Consider the following 21,232-nt stretch of genomic DNA (forward strand, 5'->3'; position numbering starts at 1 on the left):
AGTCCAACTCAAAAGATAAGTGTAGAGACAACATGTTATAGTGGATTGATTTGGGGTCAGGGAGACCCATCTCCACTAGCAGCCCCAATACTTCTAAGAGGATGCAACCATAACCAGTTTATAGAGACACTTAGGTTCCTGTCTGTTTAAACCAGCTTCATAGGATGACAATGAAGTGATGTATAGAGTGCAACCTAATACTCTCAAGCAAGTGATCCGGCTCCTCCCCAAGATAAGGTCTGTGGGTCTGTAGACCATTTCAATATTTCAGAGTTACATCTGGGCTTGAAAAGCACTCTGGGGTTCTTTCATACACACATCTTGGTTCTCCATCAATGAGTAGGGTCCTTGAGATCATGAGCCTGGGTTTCTGCTTGCTTACATCCCGCAGTGCCTAGAGGAGCCCACTGCACACGGGGCACAGAGTGAGTCAGCAGGGGTACGGGGTCCTGTGGCGGGGATGGGGGCTTGCGCATGCGTGTTGTCACTGCCCTCCATGCCTGAACCTCCAGCGGGAGGAGTGCAGGGTCATCCTAGAAGAGGCGCAAGAAGTGGCCTTGTACCAAAATAGCAGAGATGCTGTGGCAACGAGATTTTTCCAAGGTTATACAGTGATAAGGGCTGGAAAGCTAGAAACTTTGAGAGTTTCACTATAATTGAGACTCAAGGGAGAGAACTGTTGAGCATTGGTTTGTGATTTTTCTCCCTTTTTAGGAATTCCTCCTATGAGTGGAACGGGAACACTGCAGATCTATTTACTTGATATTAATGACAATGCCCCTCAAGTGTTACCTCAAGAGGCAGAGATTTGTGAAACTCCGGACCCCAATTCAATTAACATCACAGCACTTGATTATGACATTGATCCAAATGCTGGACCATTTGCTTTTGATCTTCCTTTGTCTCCAGTGACTATTAAGAGAAATTGGACCATCACTCGGCTTAATGGTAAGGACAGATTCATTATTTGAATATATGTGCATCTGAGAGGCTTTGAAGCCCGGCATGAAAAGTCCGTTTTAAGCGCTTTATCATCTTTCTTCTTAAATATATTTTAAAAGCTACTTAAAGTTTAAGTAAGACACAAAAAGCCCTTAAAGCCAAAAAAAAAAACAAAACTTTACAGTGCAGGATAGTTGAAATCTGCTTTATATGTACCCTTCGGTACATGATGCAGTCTAGAAAATGCTATGTGTTTTTGAATCTTAGGATGTATAAACTCTCCGACTATATTTTTCCCCTTTACTGTATAGGTGATTTTGCTCAGCTTAACTTAAAGATAAAATTTCTTGAGGCTGGGATCTACGAAGTTCCAATCATAATCACAGATTCGGGTAATCCTCCCAAATCGAACATCTCCATCCTTCGGGTGAAGGTTTGCCAGTGTGATTCCAACGGGGACTGCACGGATGTGGATAGGATAGTGGGAGCGGGGCTGGGCACCGGCGCCATCATCGCCATCCTGCTTTGCATCATCATCCTACTCAGTAAGTACTCTCCTGTGTCTCAGCTTGAATTCCTTTTGCTTCCAGGATGTTTAGCAAAGTAACTTTTTTCTTTACAGTTGGAAAATACAAAGCAACTGTTTGCTTTTATTTGTTAAAATAGTCACAAACATGTAAATATCATGATTTGACCGCAGTGCATTCACTGATTGCAGCTCTTGCCATCGTGTGGCATCCAGGATCCTGGCTGAAAGCTTTTGCCAGTGCTGCTGGGAGCCTCAAAGGGTCCCTGTTTCCCAAAGAATGGAGCGGAGGCATGTGCCTTCATCTGAGTTTGAACTGGTGGAGCCAAGAGTTCCCTGTTACTCTCTGCTCTAAGGAGTTTTTCTTTGCTGTAAAAATCTTTGCTTTTCCTTTTAGTTTCTTCCCTCCGTTTTTCATTCTTTATTTCTTTCATTATTTCCTCCATAGTGAGCATTATTTCCTCCTTGTTTTTTCTGATTCAAGCTTCCCATTCTGTTGGAATATCCCCTACTTCATAGTCTATTTCTGTTTCATTTGCTACTTCTAGTTCATTCTTTTCCCTAGAATAGTTTGTCCTCTCCAGTTCTTGTACTCAGGGATATAGTACTGTTTGTTCAAAAACTGGCCAGTGCCCACTGGCTCCTTCACTTCCTTTAACAGTGCTCTCTGCAAGAGGCAGAACAAATCCTGAGACCGTCCTGTGCCTTCCTACCGGCTATGCTCAATAAAAAGTAATTTTTATTGTTGCCTTTCAATGGACTCTAACAATGCTCTTCCACCTCTGAGCAATTTCTCGCAGCCAAACCCACTTTAGAATGAAAACCCTGAGCATCCTTGCATGCACTTACCTGTTGGCAGCAAACCCAGCCAGCCCACCTCTTCCACGCCTGATGCCATTTTCTGATGCTGATCGCTTGCAGAGCTGCAGCAAACTCTTCATAGAAAAATATTAGACAGTCCTAAGTTGAAGCACTTCTCTTAGGATTTGTGTCTGAATTTATGGCTCGTAGTTGATGATTTAGGAAAATAAGTATATTGCTTTCCTTTGCTTTCCTTTATAGAAAGCGCAGTCAGCAACCTGCTCCAGTCATGCAGGGATCAAGGTATTTGTTTCTGATGGGCTGCATAAAATAGCAAGAGATTGTATTTCATACAGCACATCAGATAATAGAAATGATTACACAGCTCAATAAATTGTCTGTCTTTAGAGCCAGTCTAGATTAAGGAATTGCTCCTTTTTAATATACTTTGCAGTCTTTGGTTCAGTGGAATGCAAGAAATTAACCACTGGAAAGTACTTTAGGAACCACTTCTAAGTATGCAGGTTAAAAGAACAAATTGCCTGGACCCTGTGTTGTATTGTTGAGTAGCAGCAGGACTTAGTTTATTGTGCAATCATGCTATGCACCAATCACTTTCTTCAAAATGTTGGCCATTTCTTTTATGTTTTCTCCATTTACAAGTGTTCTGGTAATTTAGAATCCTGTCCTTTTTTTTTTTTCCTAAGCAATTACTGCAGAAGCCTGAGCATTTTTTACTTCCTATGTGGAGACTACTTTGACTATAATTTGAAACCTACATGCTATACTAATAATCCACTTACTAGATTTAGCCCTGGAACAATGGCAAATGAGATCATGTATCTGGCTTTAAAAGGAGGATATTTACTTTTATGGCCAATAATAAAAATGTGCTCAAATAAGAGTCATTAAATCTTTTTGCTTCAGGATGTAAACTGATAGCTTCAGATTTTAGAGGGAATGCATTCCTAGATGTGCACTTGGGGATATGTTTCAATTTCAACTAACAAGAGGCATACATGCCAACCTTATCAAGAAAAACTTAGAGCTGATGGATTGTGGCATGAAGAAGGACTCGAGCCATTCTGAAGGAAAATGAATCGGTGCTGATTTTAACATCAACCAGCTGGAAAGTTTATGATTCTAATCCTGGTGCAGAAATGTAGAGCAGGAAGTGTTAGTGTTAGTCACTCACTCGTGTCTGACTGTTTTTGACCCCATGGACCATAGCCCACCAGGCTCCTCTGTCCATGGGATTCTGCAGGCACGACTACTGGAGTGGGTTGCCATCTACTAGGGATCGAACCCAGGTCTCCCACATGGCAGGCAGATTCTTTTACCATCTGAGCCACCGGGGATGTTATTTCAGTGCTCAAACTAATCCCCTGGCCTCCTTACCTGAAGCATGCTGTTGAACAGGAAAGAGAAAAGCACAATAGCATAAAAGAAAGACCCAGGCCCTTGGGAGTCAAAAATCCTCAAGGTCAAGTCTCTGATCCAGGTCTAGTTTGCTGCAAAGGCATCTTGGCAAGTACTCCCGGTCCTTTATACGTGTGCTGAGAGAGGAGAATGATGGGGATCATTTGGGGAGGAGAATGATGACTGATCAACCGGAATGGAATTTAAATAATGAGTAGCAATGTCACCTATTGTATTTTGTTGTTTTAGACTTTACAATCCTTTATATGACACATATCCTATCCTCTAGCAAGACAAAGAAAAAGATAGAAATAGTTATTGCCTCCATTTGCAGATAGTAAAACTGAGGACAGACATCCACTCAGTGAATTCATAGGGTACTAGTTTCTAGAACAATCTAAACCTGGTTCTCAGGGTGTCTGTCCTGTCTTGTTTCTTGTCGTGTGAGGCTAGGATTAGGTAACAGAGTAGAAGATGCAGGGCAAGTTTTCCAGCCATATGAATATAAATTATTAGTCTTGAAGACTGTGAATAGATAAAGTCAAGTTTTTAAAACTATGGTATCGTATGTCTTTACTCTCTTTCTGCCTAGTTCTCGTTCTGATGTTCGTGGTATGGATGAAACGCCGGGATAAAGAACGCCAGGCCAAACAACTTTTAATTGATCCAGAAGATGATGTAAGAGATAATATTTTAAAATATGATGAAGAAGGTGGAGGAGAAGAAGACCAGGTGAGCAATGTTTTTAAATCTCTAAGTGAAATCTTACCGTCTTACATTTTAAATGGTGGGGAAAATACTAATACATACAGTAAAAGAATAGTATCAAATGTCTTTTCCTTGATCACACTATCAAAGGCTTGGTGAATTTTTTCCAACCTGTACTGCCCATTGAATTTTTTTCTAAAGTGCTAAATGTCATTGTACTTATTATGAAAGGATAGTTAACGTTGTTTTGAGGAGCCTAGGATTTATACCTAATGCCAGTTATAGCTGTACTGATAAAAATGTTTTTCATTGCAGTTTTTCTTCACTGGATATCGAAAATAAAAGTAAAAGTAGTTTCTGCACTGAGATTTGGATATTTCTGTAGCAGAAAAAGCACAGACTGCTCACTTCATAAACATTTACCAAGCACAGTCAATAATCTAGGCACAATTTTAATCACTGGGGATACAGGGGTGGGCAGAGCCAACAATGATTTGCGCTGAAGAGTCTTGCATTTTTTGGCCACTCTGCACATGGCTTGTGGGATCTTAGTTCCCCGGCCAAAGACTGAACCCAGGCCACAGCAGTGAAGAAAGCTCAGAGTCCCAACCACTAGAGCACCAGGGAAATCCCACGAGTCTTAGATTATTGAGAAATATTTGCAGTTAGAGACAATATCTAGTTCATGTCTGCATCCGTGATGTCTGTCACGGGGTCTGGCTTATTGTAGTTTAATAAATGTTGGTGCTTCCTTGGTGGCTTATCAGTAAAGAATCTGCCTGCAGGAGATGCAGGTTCAATCCTTGGGTCAGAAAAATCCCTAAAGGAGGGCATGGCAACCCACTCTAGTATTCTTGCCTGGAAAATCCCATGGACAGAGGAGCCTGGTGGGCTACAGTCCATGGGGTTGCAAAGACTTGGACCCGACGGAAGTGACTGAGCACAGTAAACGTTGAGCTCATGACTGGGTGTAAAATAACGTGAGTTTCTGTGTGTATATGAGGAACTGCATCCCTGTTTGAGGATGGGAATGACCAGTAGGTGGAAAGTGAAAAATTTTATCTCCTGGGAAGCAACATTTTAGATACCAAAGATCTGTACTATTAATGCACACCAGGCATTCTGCTAAGTACATTAAATGCTGTTATCTCTTAAATCTTTGAAACCTGTCATACTGTACTGTGACCATCTCCACTTTTGTGTTAAAAAACAGAGCCTAGGGATGGTGTTCAGTCTTTCAGTTGTGTCTGACTCTTTGCGACCCAATGAACTGTAGGCTCCATAGGAGCCCACAAGGCTCCTCTGTCCATGGGATTCTCCAGGCAAGAATACTGGAGTGAATTGCCATTCCCTCCCCTAGGGGATCTTCCTGACCTAGGAATTGAACCCAAGTCTCTTATGTCTTCTGCATTAACAGGTGAGTTCTTTACAACTAGCCCTACCTGGGAAGCCCTAGTGGGATTCTGTAAACTCATAAAACTAGGAAGTGATAGAGGTAGAATTTGAATCCAGGTCTATATGATATTACTGTCTAAACTCACTGCTCTGATCTAGCTCCTTTTGAAATTATCTGAGAGATATGAGTATAAACCATGAGTGATCACTGTGACAGGTGTTTCTTAGGTACATTTGATACCTCTCATGTCCATTTGCTAATACAAGTGTTGGGGTAGCAGTTGGGCAAAGAACCCAGACTCCTTGGATCTTGAATCATTATCAGTAAATTCAAGGTACTCTGTCTAGATATTAGTGGTAGGACTGTTAACGTGAGAAAGAGCAAATTTCATGAACATGAGTTCTCTTTCTCTTCTTTACTCCTTTGAGGAAATAATATATCGCTCTCTGTTTTACAAAGCACATTCATGCCCGTTGTGTTTCATCTTGGTGGTGGGCCCATCAGAGTTTTCCATTTTCCATTTGAACAGGTTTTGCGATTTACTCTCCAAGTCTGTAACTGGCAGAGTCAGAAGTCAAGCCCACAATCTTCTGATATCCAGTTCCGTGCTTGGTTTACAGTACCTCAACTCTCTCATTTAGAAAGCTGCATATTTCAAATCTGTTGAAAACTTGACTCGTGTGTAAAGCTGTTTTGAATACTGACTAATTAAAGTGGCTCTATAAATATGCCCCAGGGTTTCTTGCTTATGAATGTCTTTGGATATTAAAATTCATGTTTGGCTTAATCCCTCATTAATCTGTCCTTTCACTTTCCTGAGCTATGTTCAAGAACAGCAAACGTTATCTGATCACATTATCTCGTAAATCTTCTTGCAGCATTTTATTTTTCATGTCACTGTGCATAATTTTCTAGGCATAAACCTAAACCCAACTCCATGGAGTTTCAGTAGAAATGGCAATAAGTAGGACACTAGTCATGACTGGATGCTGCATAGAATCAAGAACCAAGATATTTCTCAGCATCTGAATGTCTGGACCAGGGTACTTGATGTCACCTGAGTTGGCTTTTTCTCCCCACTTCCTCCCCACCAATTACTTTAGGAAATTGTTTAATGAAGTTTTATTGTTGTAGTTATTCTAGGAAAGACTTACTTCCATTACTGGGACTTCCTTGGCAGTCCAGTGGTTAAGACTCCGAGATTCCAATGCAGAGGACGTGGGTTTGATCCCTGCTCAGGAACTGAGATCCCACGTGCCCTGGGACATGGCCTTTCCTCACTTTATCTGCTTAGATTGATGCTTGATATCAAATGGTAAAACTTACCTATTGCCAGATTTATTAAAACTCTTACCACAAATCTTCAACCTCTTCTTTACGTGACCCTGAAAATTTTCTTTGCCCTCAGACCAACTCTTGGACACGAATGTGTTGCTTCCTACACACTTTCTTAATAGACCAAAGACTTTTCTGGAACTCTCTCTGTGTTGACTTCCATGGCTCATGTTCTTTTTTTATGATTATTTATTTATCTTTGGCTGTTCTGGGTGTCTGTTGCTGTTACATGGGCCTTCTCTAGTTGCAGCGAGCAGAGGCTACTCTCTAGTTTTGGTGCAAGGCCTTCTCATTGCAGTGACATCTCTTCTGAAGCACAGATTCTAAGGCACATGGGCTTCAGTAGTTACAGCTCAAAGGCTAGTTGCCCCAAGGATCTTAGTTCCTGGAACAGGGATAGAACCCATGTCCCCTGAATTGGCAGGCAGATTCTTAACCACCGGACCACCAGGGAGGTTCCTTTTTAAATTTTTTTTTAATCATTTCTTTATTGAAATAGTCCTGGAAATCTTGTCACATTAGTTGTTGTTGCTGCCTCTTGGTTCCTTGATGGCATTTTAGTCCAGATAAAGATCTTCTGCCCATTTCTGATCCTGTTACATTTCCCATTTGCAGTTCTCATTATAGAAGATTGTGACACAATTGGTAATGGATTTTTAATTCACTCTAATTTTTACCTCATAATAGTGGAATAAAATATGCAGCATTGGAAGCCTACACCAAAGATTCTGTCTCCTCTGCCTCTAAAATGATTCGTGAAATCCATTCACTTTCACCCTCATCAAGGCCACTGCCTTCACTTAGGTCATAATCATCACTCGCCTTCTCATGAGTGTCCTGTCCGTGGACACACTCCATCTGCTCTTCGTTGTTGTCATTTAGTCACTCAGTCATGACCGATGCTTTGTGACCCCTTGGGCTGCAGCATGCCAGACTTCCCTGTCCTTCACTATTTCCCAGAGTTTGCTTAAACTCATGTTCATTGAGTCATGATGCCATCCAACCATCTCATCCTGTCTCTCTCTCCGCCTCCTGTCCTCAGCCTTTCCCAGCATCAGGGTCTTTTCCAGTGAGTCAGCTCTTCACATCAGGTAGCCATAGTATTGGAGCTTCAGTCCTTCCAATGAGTATTCAGGGTTGATTTCCTGGGCTTCCCTCGTGGCTCAGCTGGTGAAGAATCCACCTGCAGTGTGGGACACCTGGTTTTGATCCCTGGGTTTGGGAAGATCCCCTGGAGAAGGGAAGGGCTACCCACTCCAGTATTCTGGCCTGGAGAATTCCAAAAACTGTGTAGTCCATGGGGTCGCAAAGAGTCAGACATGGCTGAGCAACTTTCACTTTCACTTTCCTGCTGTTTGGAAATTATCAAATCCCTCTTTAGCATGACAGATCTGTGGCCCTATACCCATCCTTTGGTGGACTCGCTCATGCCTGGGGGATAAAGGCCTGTGGGAGGGATTGGTGGTGGGTAAAGTTTCCCCAAGGATGTGACTCCATCAAGCCTGTGCACTCATGGCCACTAAAGCTTCCTTCAAAGTCAAGGTGATTTGTCCTTCCATCATTTAATGACACTTCTTCTCACTCCTCCTCCAAGGATAAGAGCAGCTATGGGTCTTCTTTCTTCTAGAAAGGGCTTATCAGTTTATTTTCATTCGGTTAGATCTCATTATGCTCTCAGCTATCTTACAGTCTCAGAAATCTGTGATTTAGTAACGTATTGGGCTCATTCTTAGCATTAGAGTATGAATGATAATCTCATGATTTTTTTTTTTTCATCCCAACCAGAAGCAGAAGGCTTCCTCCAGGTTTAAGAGTAGAACCATCACTCGTGTCAACAAAACATGTTTCTAGGACTTCCCTGGAGGGCCAGTGGTTAAGACTTCGCCTTCCAATGCAGGGGGTGTAGGTTCAATCCCTGGTACAGGAAGATAAAACCCCACATTCCTCATGGCCAAACAACCAAAACATAAAGCAGAAACAATATAGTAACACATTCAGTAAAGACTTGAAAAATGGTGCACATCAAAAGAACTTTAAAAAGGAGCATGTTTCCCTCACCCCAGAAACTTATTGTGTACCCCACTTCCAGGCAATATGCCCTCAGTCAAAAGTAACCAGTAGTTTTTATTTCTATCACATAGATCAGCATTACCTGGTTTTGGATTTTGTTGTAAAAATGAATGTCGTATACAGTAGGTACTCTCTTGTCTGGATTCTTTTACTCAGTTTTGTCTGTATGACTCATCCATGCTACATTTGGAAGTAATTCATTTTTTTGTCATTGCCAAATACTATTCTGTTGTGATAATTAGCCACATTTATCATTTCTACTAAAAGTGGACATTTGAGTGGATTTGGTTTTGAGTTATGAATAAAGGTGCTGTGAGTGTTCTTAGGCATATGTTTTGGTGCATTTCTGTTGGTGTGTGCTTAGGGGTTGAATTTCTAGTTCCTGGAATTTGCATATATGTGCAGGCTCAGTACAGTCTTGCCAGTTTTCCAAAGTGATTATACCAGTTTACACCTCCCCCAGCCACAGTGGTGCATGAGAATTCCAATTGCCCAGCATCCTCACTAGCACCTGGGTTTTTCTCAGTCTTTCAGAATTTTAGCCACTCTGATGGTGTGTGCCTCGATTTAATTGGGATGTTCCTACCAACTTACTTGCCATTTTTATATCTTTGTGAAGTGTCTGTTCAGCTTATTTATTGACTTTTCTATTGGATTGTCTTCTTATTGATTTGTAGAAGGTCCTTATATATTATGGATATCAGTTCTTTGTAAGATAAATGTGTTATAAATATCTTCTGTAGCTTTTTTATTCTCTTACTGGTACTTATGATGAAATGAAGTTTTTAATTTTAATGAAGTCTAATCTGTCCATTTTTCCAATTATAGTTAGTGCATTTATACCATTTAAGAAAACTTTATCTCCCTGAGTTAATGAAAACCTCTCTAAAATAAAATAAAGTAAAATCTTCTTGAATTATTGTTTAACCTATCATATTAAATCTGTGATCTGCTTGTAGTAGATTATTCATGTGGTATAAGTTATGGATCAGGGGTGTCTTATCTTCTTAGAGGGCTGTCCAGCACTGTTTATTAAACAGATAACCCATCTCCACTGCATGGGAGGGGTTCATTTGTCATAAAGCGGACAGTTTTATACATGTGGGTCTATGTGGAAGATTCCAGATCTTTTTGTGTATTCTTAGTCTGTTTGTCCTACTTGTCTACTCTTGGGCCAGTACCATGCTATTTTCATTACTGCAGTTTTCTAATATCTTTCTATCTGTTAGGATGATTTCTCCAACTGAATTCATCAAGATTTGTCTTTTAAAGTTTTGGGTGGATTTTATCATTTACTTCTTTTCCTTAAGGAAAAAACACCATTTATTTAGTACTCTTACTTTCTAAGTGAATTTATGCCAAATGCTTCTCCATGTTCTAAATAAGATGTCCTTGCTTTTAAATCTGAAAATTGTTGTCAGTTCCTGAGAAATTCAGTTTTGTGAAATATATTGTATACGATTGTCCATAATTCACAAGTGGCTTCCTGTTAGAAATTCTATTTCTTTGAAGCATGCATTAAGCCTTCTTGGCAACAGACTTTGGCTCAAACTTTTTTGTTAGCTTTTTTTTAAAAGACATTATTTCTTTACAAGAGTGAGCCTTGGAAATGGAAATGGTGCCATGTTACATTCTAGACAAGTTTTGGTCGATTTTTATTACATATAACTGGTATTTTATGGAGCATGGGTGTTATCCTGTAATGTGACTGGAGACTATGCTATAGGAAGCAGACAGCTTGTCATGATCAGGCTATGGTCTCCTGGACGTCTCAGCCAGACAGTCTTACAAAATCACCAGCATCCAAAGATGGGAAGATCTCGGAGGTCAGTGGAGGTGGTCGGTGGAGGCTTGAGGCTATGGAGGAAGTCAGGTCTGCAGCAGATGTCGCCAGGAGGCTGGGATGCCTAGCTTAAAGCTGGCTTAGCCAAGATCCTTATTCTTGCTGCCAAGAGGAAGTATCCTTAAGGAGCTAACTGCTTAGAAAGAAAGTAAAGCAAAACAGTCCTTTACAAGGGAGCCTTTATCTTCCCTGCTGTTGATTACCATCTCTGTTTAATTTCTGTGCCCAAACACAGGTTGCTAGTTTCTATAACAAAAATACTGAAAATATAGAGCCCAAGAGAAGAGAAATGAAACAAACAGACAAACAAACAAACAAAGCCCTCTATATTTTTTTTTCCTTGTCTTATGCTCGCTGGACTTTTAGTGTGTGTGGATTTTCCCCTCTGGTTTCCATAGTCAGGAGACAAGGTCGGGCCCATCTTGGAGACTGGCATTGGATGGGCTCTGAACACGACCATTATTTCCTCACAGTGCTGTTGGCAGTTGTACAGACTCAGTATAATGCCCAGTCTCTTTTCAGAGGGTGAGGTCCCTGCTTTATCTGCTTCACTGCTGGGACCAGCGGGACTTTGGGTGGTTATCAAGTCATGCTTAATTATCCTCATTAGTAAATGTCCTTCAGTGCCCTTTTGGCCAGTAGGCCTGGTTGCAGATACCGTATCCTTTTTAATGATCCAGTTCCTTCCCCATCAGCTTCACTAATAAAATCAGGGTGAATGTGCAGTATAACCAACTGATAACTCACGCTGCTCCTGGAACCGTCCCCTTTTAGCCCCAGGATAGGAAACAGTAAGTGTAACTTCCTGCTCTTTAAAGCTTGGACTTAAAGCTTGTTGTTCTTATATTAAAGAACATAGTTGTTCTTATATTAAACAAACTATAGTTGTTCTTGTATTAAACATATTCTGAATGTGTAATATAATACTCACAGTTGTTGTTTAGTTGCTCAATCAAGTCTGACTCTTGCGACCCCATGGAGTGTAGCCCACCAAGCTCCTCTGTCCATGGGTTTTCCCAGGCAAGAATACTGGAGTTGGTTGCCATGCCCTCCTCCGGGGGAATCTTTCCAACCCAGGGATCAAACCTACGTCTCTCGCATTGCAGGTGGATTTTTTACCCACTGAGCCACCTGGGACGTCCATGAATAACTTAAGTATTTTTAAAAAGAATCAATGGGTTTGATGACCAACTGGAAAGCTCTGCCCACCCTGATTGGATTCCTGAGGTTAGAGAATCTCTTCTGAGGTTCTGTGAGAGTAGTGTTTCTCACAGTAACTACACAGCAGGTTCTAGATCCATAGGTCCATCTGACTCATCCAGATATGTCAGGAAAAAGGGGGTCTCTGGACACAGAGGAGATGCAGGAGGTCCAGCAGCTGAGGAAACTGGGACGGAGGTGTCAGGCTCACCCAAATCCAGGGAGAGCAGCTCTCCCTTACCTGTTGTTCATACATCATGGGGATACTAAAGTCTCCTTGATTGAGACCCAGATGTGCACATGTGAGGAATCACATATCATTTCAGGATAAAAGGGCATCATGACAGGAGCTCTTTTTAGTGACCCAGGATTCCGAAACCCAAGAGACTCAGTTGTGACTGCTGGGACTCCCCTGGTGGCCCAGCAGTTAAGACTTTGCCTTCCAATGCAGGGGGTGGGTGCAGGTTCCATCCCTGGTGGGGAAGCTATAAGATCCTACATGTCTTACGGCCAAAAAACCGAAACTTAAAACAGAAACAATATTGTAACAAATTCAATAAAGGCTTTTAAGATGGTCCATATCCAAAAAAAGACGGGAAAAAAGGTCTTTAAAAAAAAGAAGATGTGATTGCCATATGAGTGTCAGTTGAATTTTTTTCCCAGTGAAATTAGTGTCTTGTGTGGTTTCTAGGAATTAGGCTCAGTGCTTCAGTAGATCAGATCCCCAGCATCTCCATGACACCGAAAGCACTTTCAGCAGAGTTGAAGCTCCTGAGATGAAGAAAGAACCCACTGTTCCTGTGACTTCGGGTTTTGCTTTGAGGAAGAGGAACTCTTTGGGATGATGACTTAGTTTCTCTTCTCCTTGATCCTCCACCTTGCCTTTTAAACCGCACTAGAGTTGAACTTCCTGTACATCTAACCTGTGCCATGCTATTTCCCACTTTCGTGGCTCAGTTCAAGGTCTTTCCCAGCCTAGCCAGCCACCAAGATTCCATCTCAGGACACCGTCTCTTGGGGGTCCCAGGTTGAATAAAGTGGGTCTGCTCTGCACTCTAGCAGCATGCTCTGCCTGCCTCTATTTTGAGATCTTACATGAAGCCTCGGTCCTGACCTTAAACCCCATGAGAGCAGGAAACTGTCACATTCATTTTTTATTCCGCTATCTAGGACAGTTGGCACCTGGCAGGCACTCATATATAGAATGTTTGTGCATTGGACCCTCTTCTAGAATCTCTTAGTTTGCAAGTCTTTCTACAGGGTTCATTGAACCATTGCAGCCTGATAACTTACTCTCATTTTTTTTTTTAAATCTCTGATGGCTTCAGGAAATGATGATCATGTTCATAAATACTTGTGATTCATTACTTACTTGTTTATTACATGATCTGTGTCAGGCACTGGTCTCTGCTCTCAGTTTGCATGTCTTTTATAATCTTTCCAACAAACCTATGCATTAGTCCAGTTTTCAAACCCAGGTCCATGTGACTGGAGAGGCCCAGCTCTTGTGTGGGCTGGCATAGAGGTCAGGTGAAAGACGTTTTCTTTACTCTTGTTGGTCTATGGCAGGCAGATATTACTGGGTAAAACCAATGAGGCTGAACACTTAGCCTCAGCTTGTTAGATAACCACTGCTAATCTTGCCTTAGAACAGGCAAAGAGTAAAACCTAATTAATTTGTTAAGCATGGCTTGCAAAATGGTGTACATTTTGACATTGACAAACGTAGGATCTGGAGAAGCAATATGAAGAGCCAAGTTACTAAGCGATCTGAGGCACAGTCTAGGCAACAGGTACTAAAATCTAAAATCCAGGCTGGATGCCTAGACGGAAGAATGAGGCACAGGTAAAAGAGAACACCTGGAGACCACACCAGTCACTACCCTGAAACCAGAGATCTCTGCTTGAGCCAAGGCGGTCTCTAAAGATTACCTTCCTATCTCAGGAACTACCCCCAGTGTGGGCAGCCAAGCCCGACCCTCTGACTCAAGCAGAGAATAGAACTGCTATATTTGATCCTTTGAAATAACTGCTTTACAAAATCTTTCTGCTTTATAAGCAAACTAACTAACAGATGGCTGACTCTGGACATACCTATGGAGACCACTTTCAGCATTTTCATTGTTGGCTGAAGCACACTCTGTTAAATGTGTTCCCAAGTTATTCATCCATTTATACCCACCTGCAAACACCAGAATATATTAGTTATTGAAAGAGTGACACTGATTTCACCAGAGGAAAGTTTCACCAGGAATTTGGGTTAGCACACTGCCATCCCTTTTCCATGCTGTTTTCAAAAACCTCCCTGGCCAGGTGCCTCACAGTGGTAGGCTATAGACAACGTATGTTCTGAACTGGCCGATATCCATTCCCTACTGGGCACTCAGTATTTTTAATATGGACTTGATTTGCATGTGAATTTTTATTTGCTACCCTGATCACTTCACATAAATGAACAGCATATTTTATGTAATTCATCTTAATATTCATTCTTCCTGACTAATTATGTTCATCATATTTAGCTTAAGAGGTATGGAAAGCTACCCAATGATAAAGTAGCAAAGATCTGTATGCCAAATATGTGTTACCAGTGTACAAAGGCAAACAAAAAGGGAACAGAAACCAAAACCTAAGCTACTACGTGGTAAATATGCCAGAGTTCTATCAATTGGCCCCATCTACTGACTATTTTATAAGTTGTGTTGGAACACAGCCTTGCACCAAGTCCATAGTTTACATGCTATCTATGGCTGCTAATACACAGCAACAGCAGAGTTGAAGGATTGGGTTAGCGAGGTTTTCCCATAAAATAGTACTGAAAAATCTGAATGAACTTTTTGGCCAACCCAATATTTTGACAGACTTGCTGTGGCCCCCAAAGCCTCAGATATTTACTGTTAAGTCCTTACAGAAAAAGCTGATCTCTGCTATAGACTTTTTCCATTAATAAAGTCTTCATTCACTTTTTTTGTTCAAAGGTTGACTATTCTGTAAGTTAGCACAAGAAATGTATGTAATCCACCTAAGTCACTCCATTAGATCGGAGAGAACCAGGATTTGAATCTAGATTCTCTGGATTTAGAATCCGTTTTTTAAAGTCACAACATGAAGCTCCCTTTTCTGTATTGATTTTATGTTTACATTTATCTTAAAGGAAATTCCAAACCGATGTGACATAAACAAGTAAAGGACTTGGTTGATCTCTCACCATATTCCCAACCAAATATTGCCATTACTTCATTACCTATTTTTAGATTTCCTCCAAGCTAGAATAATAGGCCCTGCTAAGATAGAATGACTTTGACCTTATCAGGGTGATGGCATTTTTGTTTTTGGTAAAGTTGGGGCTTGGGGTAAAAATATTATTGAAGATGCATTTAGAAGGTTACACTTTTTGTCTCTCAAGACACACAGTGCTTGGAAGAGTTAAGCAAATATGTCCATGTATATAGGGCTAAGTGGTAACTGAATGACATGGAAAGAATGGGAAATTATAACATAGAATAAAAATTAATCTCAAGCTTCTGAAGAAGCATCATCTTTCTGAAGCCCTTGTTGAAAGTGGAAATGAAAGTTGTTCAGTTGTGTCTGACTCTTTGTGACCCCATGGAATTCCATGGAATTCTCCAGGCCAGAATACCAGAGTGGGTAGCCTTTTCCTTCTTTGGGGCATCTTCCCAACCCAGGGATCGAACCCAGGTCTCCCACATTGCAGGCAGCTTCTTTACCAGCTGAGCCACAAGGGAAGCCCAAGAATAGTAGAGTAGGTAGCCTTTCCCTTCTCCAGGGGGCCCAGGAATCAAACTGGGGTCTCCTGCATTGCAGGAGGATTCTTTACCAACTGAGCTAGGAGGGAAGCCCTCTACTCTGCTAGAAATGCTCTGGTAGCCATATCCTCATTTCTTTTAGCAGCACCTCTGTCGCAGCTTCACATTCTATATTTTTGTAACAGTTTTACCTATAAATTTCTTATTATATTTATTTATTTTTTAAATATAACCATATATGCATATATATATATATACACTTTTGGCTGTACCCCTCAGCGGGTGGGATCTTTCTTCCCCAAAATGCACCCCCTGCATTGGAAATGCAGAGTCTTAACCCCTGGACCACCAGAGTAGCGTGATTAGTAAACCAAGGAAGCAGAAGCAATGAATGTGTCTAATGGAGGCTCATCTCCCTCCACGGTGGGGAGTGGAAAACTGGTTGTACAGTGAGATAAACATGGATGAAAACTGAGAATGGGGAGCCTTCATCTGTACATTAAATCTCCAAGTTACTTTACTTCTGTTAGGTTTATCAGTTAAACCAGAAAAGATGTTAGCAATTTTTTTGTTTTGTTTTGGGGGCTTTCATAATCCATAGAATCAACTTAGTTTTCCATAGCAATTCACCTGTGTAGATAGTTACCATCATAACCATATCTCACTGGGGAAGAAAATCAGGTTATAATGTAATTTACATAAAGTCGCAAGGGTATTTGACTTACCTCTCAGCAGCTGTATGGTAATGTGTTGACGCCTTATTGCTATTTTATTCAATTATTTTTAATGCCTGGAGCTATGTAGGGTGAGGTGATAATGTTCTCCTTTTCTGTCTCCCATTCCTTTCTGAGAGTTTCTTGCCTGTGCCATGGTCAGCTCTTTTCCGGGTAACTTTTTTTTTTTCCCCTTGAGAATTTTGTCCATTTACTTTCATGTTAGTATTTTTATTTCTGTCTCTCAGTCTTGAAACATTCAAAATGTTTACCTTGCCGGTTATCCATTTTAAATATAGCAAACCAACACTGCATAGCACAGTGAACTCTGCTCAACGTTATGTGGCGGCCTGGATGGGAGGGGAGAATGGATACGTATCTGTGTGTGGCTGAGGCCCTTTGCTGTCCGCTTGAAACACTCGCAACGTTGTTAATTAGCTGTACACTCCAGTACAAAATAAGAAGTTTAATATAAAAAAAATGTTTACCTTATATATTTGAGAATTTGAAATTTTACTTGCTACTGTAAAAGGAATATTTTCCATTTGAACTGCCCCTTGCCTGGGATATAGCAAAACTGGCTCTTGTGTTCCACCCCCGGTTCTCACCCATGGAGGCCGAGAAAGGAGCAGGAACTTCGAGCCCCCTCCCCGTGCCTCACGTGCCAGACTGTTGGACTCAAGTGAAGACTCAGTTCTGACTAAAAGTCAGTGAGGCGTTAGCCAGCTGTGCACAGACCACAGTCCTAAGTCCCCATGCCTTGAGCCTGATTACCTTGAGCTTCCCTTCTGGCTCTTAAAGCACCTCATGTCCCCCCCGGCTCAGCAGACTCTTCTATTCATTTCCTCACTGGCCCAGACAACAAGCACAGCTTTTTATTCTTTTGCAGTCTAGTTGATTTACAATGTTGTGTTTAATTTCTCCTGTATAGTAAATGGCTCACTTACATATATTCTTTTCCATGACGGTTTATTGCAGGATATTGAATATAGTCACCTGTCGACACAGTAGGACCTTGTGGTGTATCCATCCCGTGGAGAGTAGTTTGCATCTGCTAACCCTGAACGCCTCGTCCCTCCCTCCCCCGCCCTGCCCTCTTGGCCTCCACAAGTCTGTTCTCTGTATCTGAAGATGCAGCGTTTGTATTTGTTACTTTGCTTGCTCTGCTGGTCTCTGCCTCTTCCACACTGTCTGAGTCCGTGACCTTGGGCAAATCATTAACCTCTCCGAGTTATGGGAATCGGTGGGATAGAACGACAGGGTTTTGCTCAGAGTATCTGAGGTATCCCATGAGGAGGCACCTAAGGTAACTCCTGACCAATGATGGGCCCCAATGAAGGCTGATTTCCTTCTTTCACACTCCCAGAGCTGAAAATGGCATCAGGTACCCAGTAGTCTCCCTTAATACTCTTGTGAAATGGTAAAGGAGTATTTCCATCACTCTTTAAAATCCCTAATTGCACAAGTCTATAGTTTCTGCTGGTCATGGGACTTTCTGAATTTTTTGCCTGGGACTCCAGAATTTCACTTTATCCTGAAGCAGCACTTTACTCTATTTAAACATAACAAAATGCCTTAAGGTTGATTCCTGGTATCTCTTTCTGAACCAATTATAAGTCATTTCAAGTCAGGGGAATTTAATAAGAAAAGGCAGAACCAGAGTTTAAGCTGCTGACTAACTTTTTACTGAATCTCCCAGAATTGTTTCACCTTTAAGATATTTTAAATCTTAGACCCAAACAAAGTCTTTCAGTCACTAGTAATGTTAATATTTAAAAACCCTAATTCCATGCCTACTTTTCATGGGTGTGTGTGCTTAGTCGCCCAGTCATGTCCAACTCTTTGCGACCCCATGGAGCCCACCAGGCTCCTCTATCCATGGGATTCTCCAGGCTGGAATACTGGAATGGGTTGCCATGCCCTCCTTCAAGGGATCTTCCCAACCCAGGAATCTAACCCAGGTCTCTAATATTGCAGGTGGATTCTTTACCATCTGAGCCACCAGGAAAGCCCATGAATACTGGAGTGGGTAGCCTATTCCTTCTCCAGGGAATCTTCCCAACCCAGGAATCAAACCAAGGTCTGCTACATTGCAGGCAGATTCTTTACCAGCTGAGCTACCAGGGAAGCCCCTACTTCTTATGATCATTGACAGATAACATGTTCCAAACATTATTTAAGATTTTCTGTGGTCTTCATTTGGAAGTTGGATTTCTCAGGGAAAATTGATGTTAAAAAGGTTGACAATCATAAGAGAATTTCCAGATCTACTTTTTCTCTAGAGAGTCTTAGGAACCAAACAAAGGTTTCTTCTGGGGCTGTGTCTTTATAATCTTCAGATGTAAGTCCATGAACCCAATGACCTGGAGAATGTTTCCAGTCTCCACAATTCTCTTTATAATTTTTATCCTTCATGTTGTAATTTGTGTGTGTAAGTAAAGCATCATGAAATTATGAAGATGTGTAATTTAAGAGGTTCACATAGACTGACCCCTTATCAAAAGGCTTAAAATTGTATCCTCAGGTCAGGACTCTGCCATATAGCACAGATGAATGTGGACAGAAAAATCCCATCCCTGTGTCCTGAGGACACTTCTGCCCACTTCATACCACCATCAGATTCTTATATCCTGTATTTGAAATCAACAAGGCAAACCATCACAGAGAAAAGTTAAGCCGCATGTTCTAAACTAGATTCTAGTGTCCTGTAAATCAGTAGTTTTGTGCCTCTCTTTTTGATGTCAGGGTATCTGAGGAGCGTGACACGTTTGCATCATGGGGGGTGGTACTCACCATGGCAATAAGTCATAGCAGTGGACCCCTGGGTCTTTCTCTTCCTTCCCCTGATGAATTACTGCCATGGCATGTCATGCAATCCAAAGCACCTTTCTTGAATTGGTTGCTCTTGTGCACATCCAGCTTGAATATCATCCCTGAGACTTTCATTCAACACACTTTCTAAAACTTTTATTTATGTATTTATTTATTTATTTAATTTTGGCTGCACTGAGTCTTTGTTGCTGTACATGGGCTTTCTCTAGTTGGGGAGACCAGGGGCTCTTCTTCCTTGCAGTGGCGTCTGTTGTTACAGAGCACAGGCTCTAGGCCCTCAGACTTCAGTACTTGTAACTTGTGGGCTCAGAATTTGTGGCACACGGGCTTAGTTGCTCCACGGCATGTGGGATCTTCCTGGACCGGGGATCGAACCCGTGTCCCCTGCATTGGCAGGAGGGTTCTTATCTGCTGAAATTCTCAACACGTTTTTAATAAGCACTTTCTGTGGGCCTGACATATTGACCACAGACATCTTGAAACTACCTGCTCTGGTTCTTAGGATAGTAAGAAAGGGCTGTCGAAAGTAAGAATCTATAAATGAACATGCTGTTGTATGTATACACTAATAGGTGAAACAGACCAGATAGATAGGCTGTCCTTGTCCAAAGAACCTCGATGCTCTCAGCTGTAACAAATAGCTGTGTCAGAAGTGAAGCCTGGTTTTATGCCAGATCTTCCTGTTTTCAGGTAAAATATCCCAGCATCTATAGGTTGACAACTTATTAGAAAACTTTTTCTGCACTGTCAACCAAACATAATGGATTTCTGTTCGTCACTTTGGTATGGTGGGAGCTACATAAGAAATGAGGGTGGACAAGTTCTTTCCACATAAGAAATAGCACAGGGATATCTCACGGCCTCTCATGTCTTCAGTTATGCCCCAGAAATCACTCTGTATTCTTACATGGAATGATCGTGATATACTGAGGACTGTCAAGAAATACATCACCAGGTTAATGGCAACCCACTCCAGTATTCTTGCCTAGAGAATTCCTTGGACAAAGGACTGGTGGGCTACAGTCCATGGAGTCACAGAGAGTCCAGACATGACTGAGTGACTAACTCTAAAGACGGCCCTTAAGCATAAGATTCAATTACTTAATTTCATGTAATTGAGATCTCTAATAAAGCATTTTACACTCTCAGTGTAAAAATATTTATTAACTGTCATCATCCATATACTTACATTCTGTTTTCCCCCTTCTACAAAAAGCTTCCATCAGAAGACACGCTTACTCATGGTTACCCCCTCTGTTAAGCTTGGTAGTTATGTAATTAAACATGGTGTGGAAAACCATCCCTCTTCACATGCAAGCATTCAGAATTCTCTAAATGAATCCCTCTTTCTATTTTGTGAAAAGCATTTTAACATTTCAAAGGTTTTCGCATCTGTCGTATCATTGTCTGCCCCTGCTTTCAGATAGTCTATAAATAACTCATACATTCTATAAAATTTTAAATGGAGGCACATGTGTGCAAGATCAAGGTGTTTTCACTCAAGTTTTGTATGGATGCTTTGAAATATGCTCCCCTGACAGGAGACTGCATCCGCGTGCCTTTGCTCACAATGTGGATTCCCCCAGAACAGTCTTTTCTCCTGAACCCACATGTCATTCAAAGTGCAAACCTGATGTGTTCTTTCCTTTTCTGAGCATTCTATATTTGACACTGTCCTGA

The 21,232-nt window shown here is 41.4% G+C and overlaps 1 protein-coding gene and 1 pseudogene across 3 annotated transcripts in view; one reads left to right on the forward strand and one right to left on the reverse strand.

Moving 5' to 3' along the window:
• The window catches only part of CDH2 (cadherin 2), a 253,176-nt gene that overhangs the window by 213,866 nt on the left and 18,078 nt on the right, over positions 1-21,232 (forward strand). For all 3 annotated transcript variants that reach the window (XM_061130793.1, XM_061130794.1, XM_061130795.1), the window contains 3 exons: positions 715-948; positions 1,254-1,487; positions 4,281-4,420. In XM_061130793.1, the coding sequence (XP_060986776.1) occupies positions 715-948; positions 1,254-1,487; positions 4,281-4,420 (608 nt within the window). The remainder of the gene's footprint in view (positions 1-714; positions 949-1,253; positions 1,488-4,280; positions 4,421-21,232) is intronic.
• Positions 1,648-2,366, reverse strand: LOC133047430 (NADH dehydrogenase [ubiquinone] 1 alpha subcomplex assembly factor 2-like; annotated as a pseudogene).

This window comes from Dama dama, chromosome 27, assembly GCF_033118175.1.
Source record: "Dama dama isolate Ldn47 chromosome 27, ASM3311817v1, whole genome shotgun sequence".
Classification (NCBI taxonomy): Eukaryota; Metazoa; Chordata; class Mammalia; order Artiodactyla; family Cervidae; genus Dama; species Dama dama.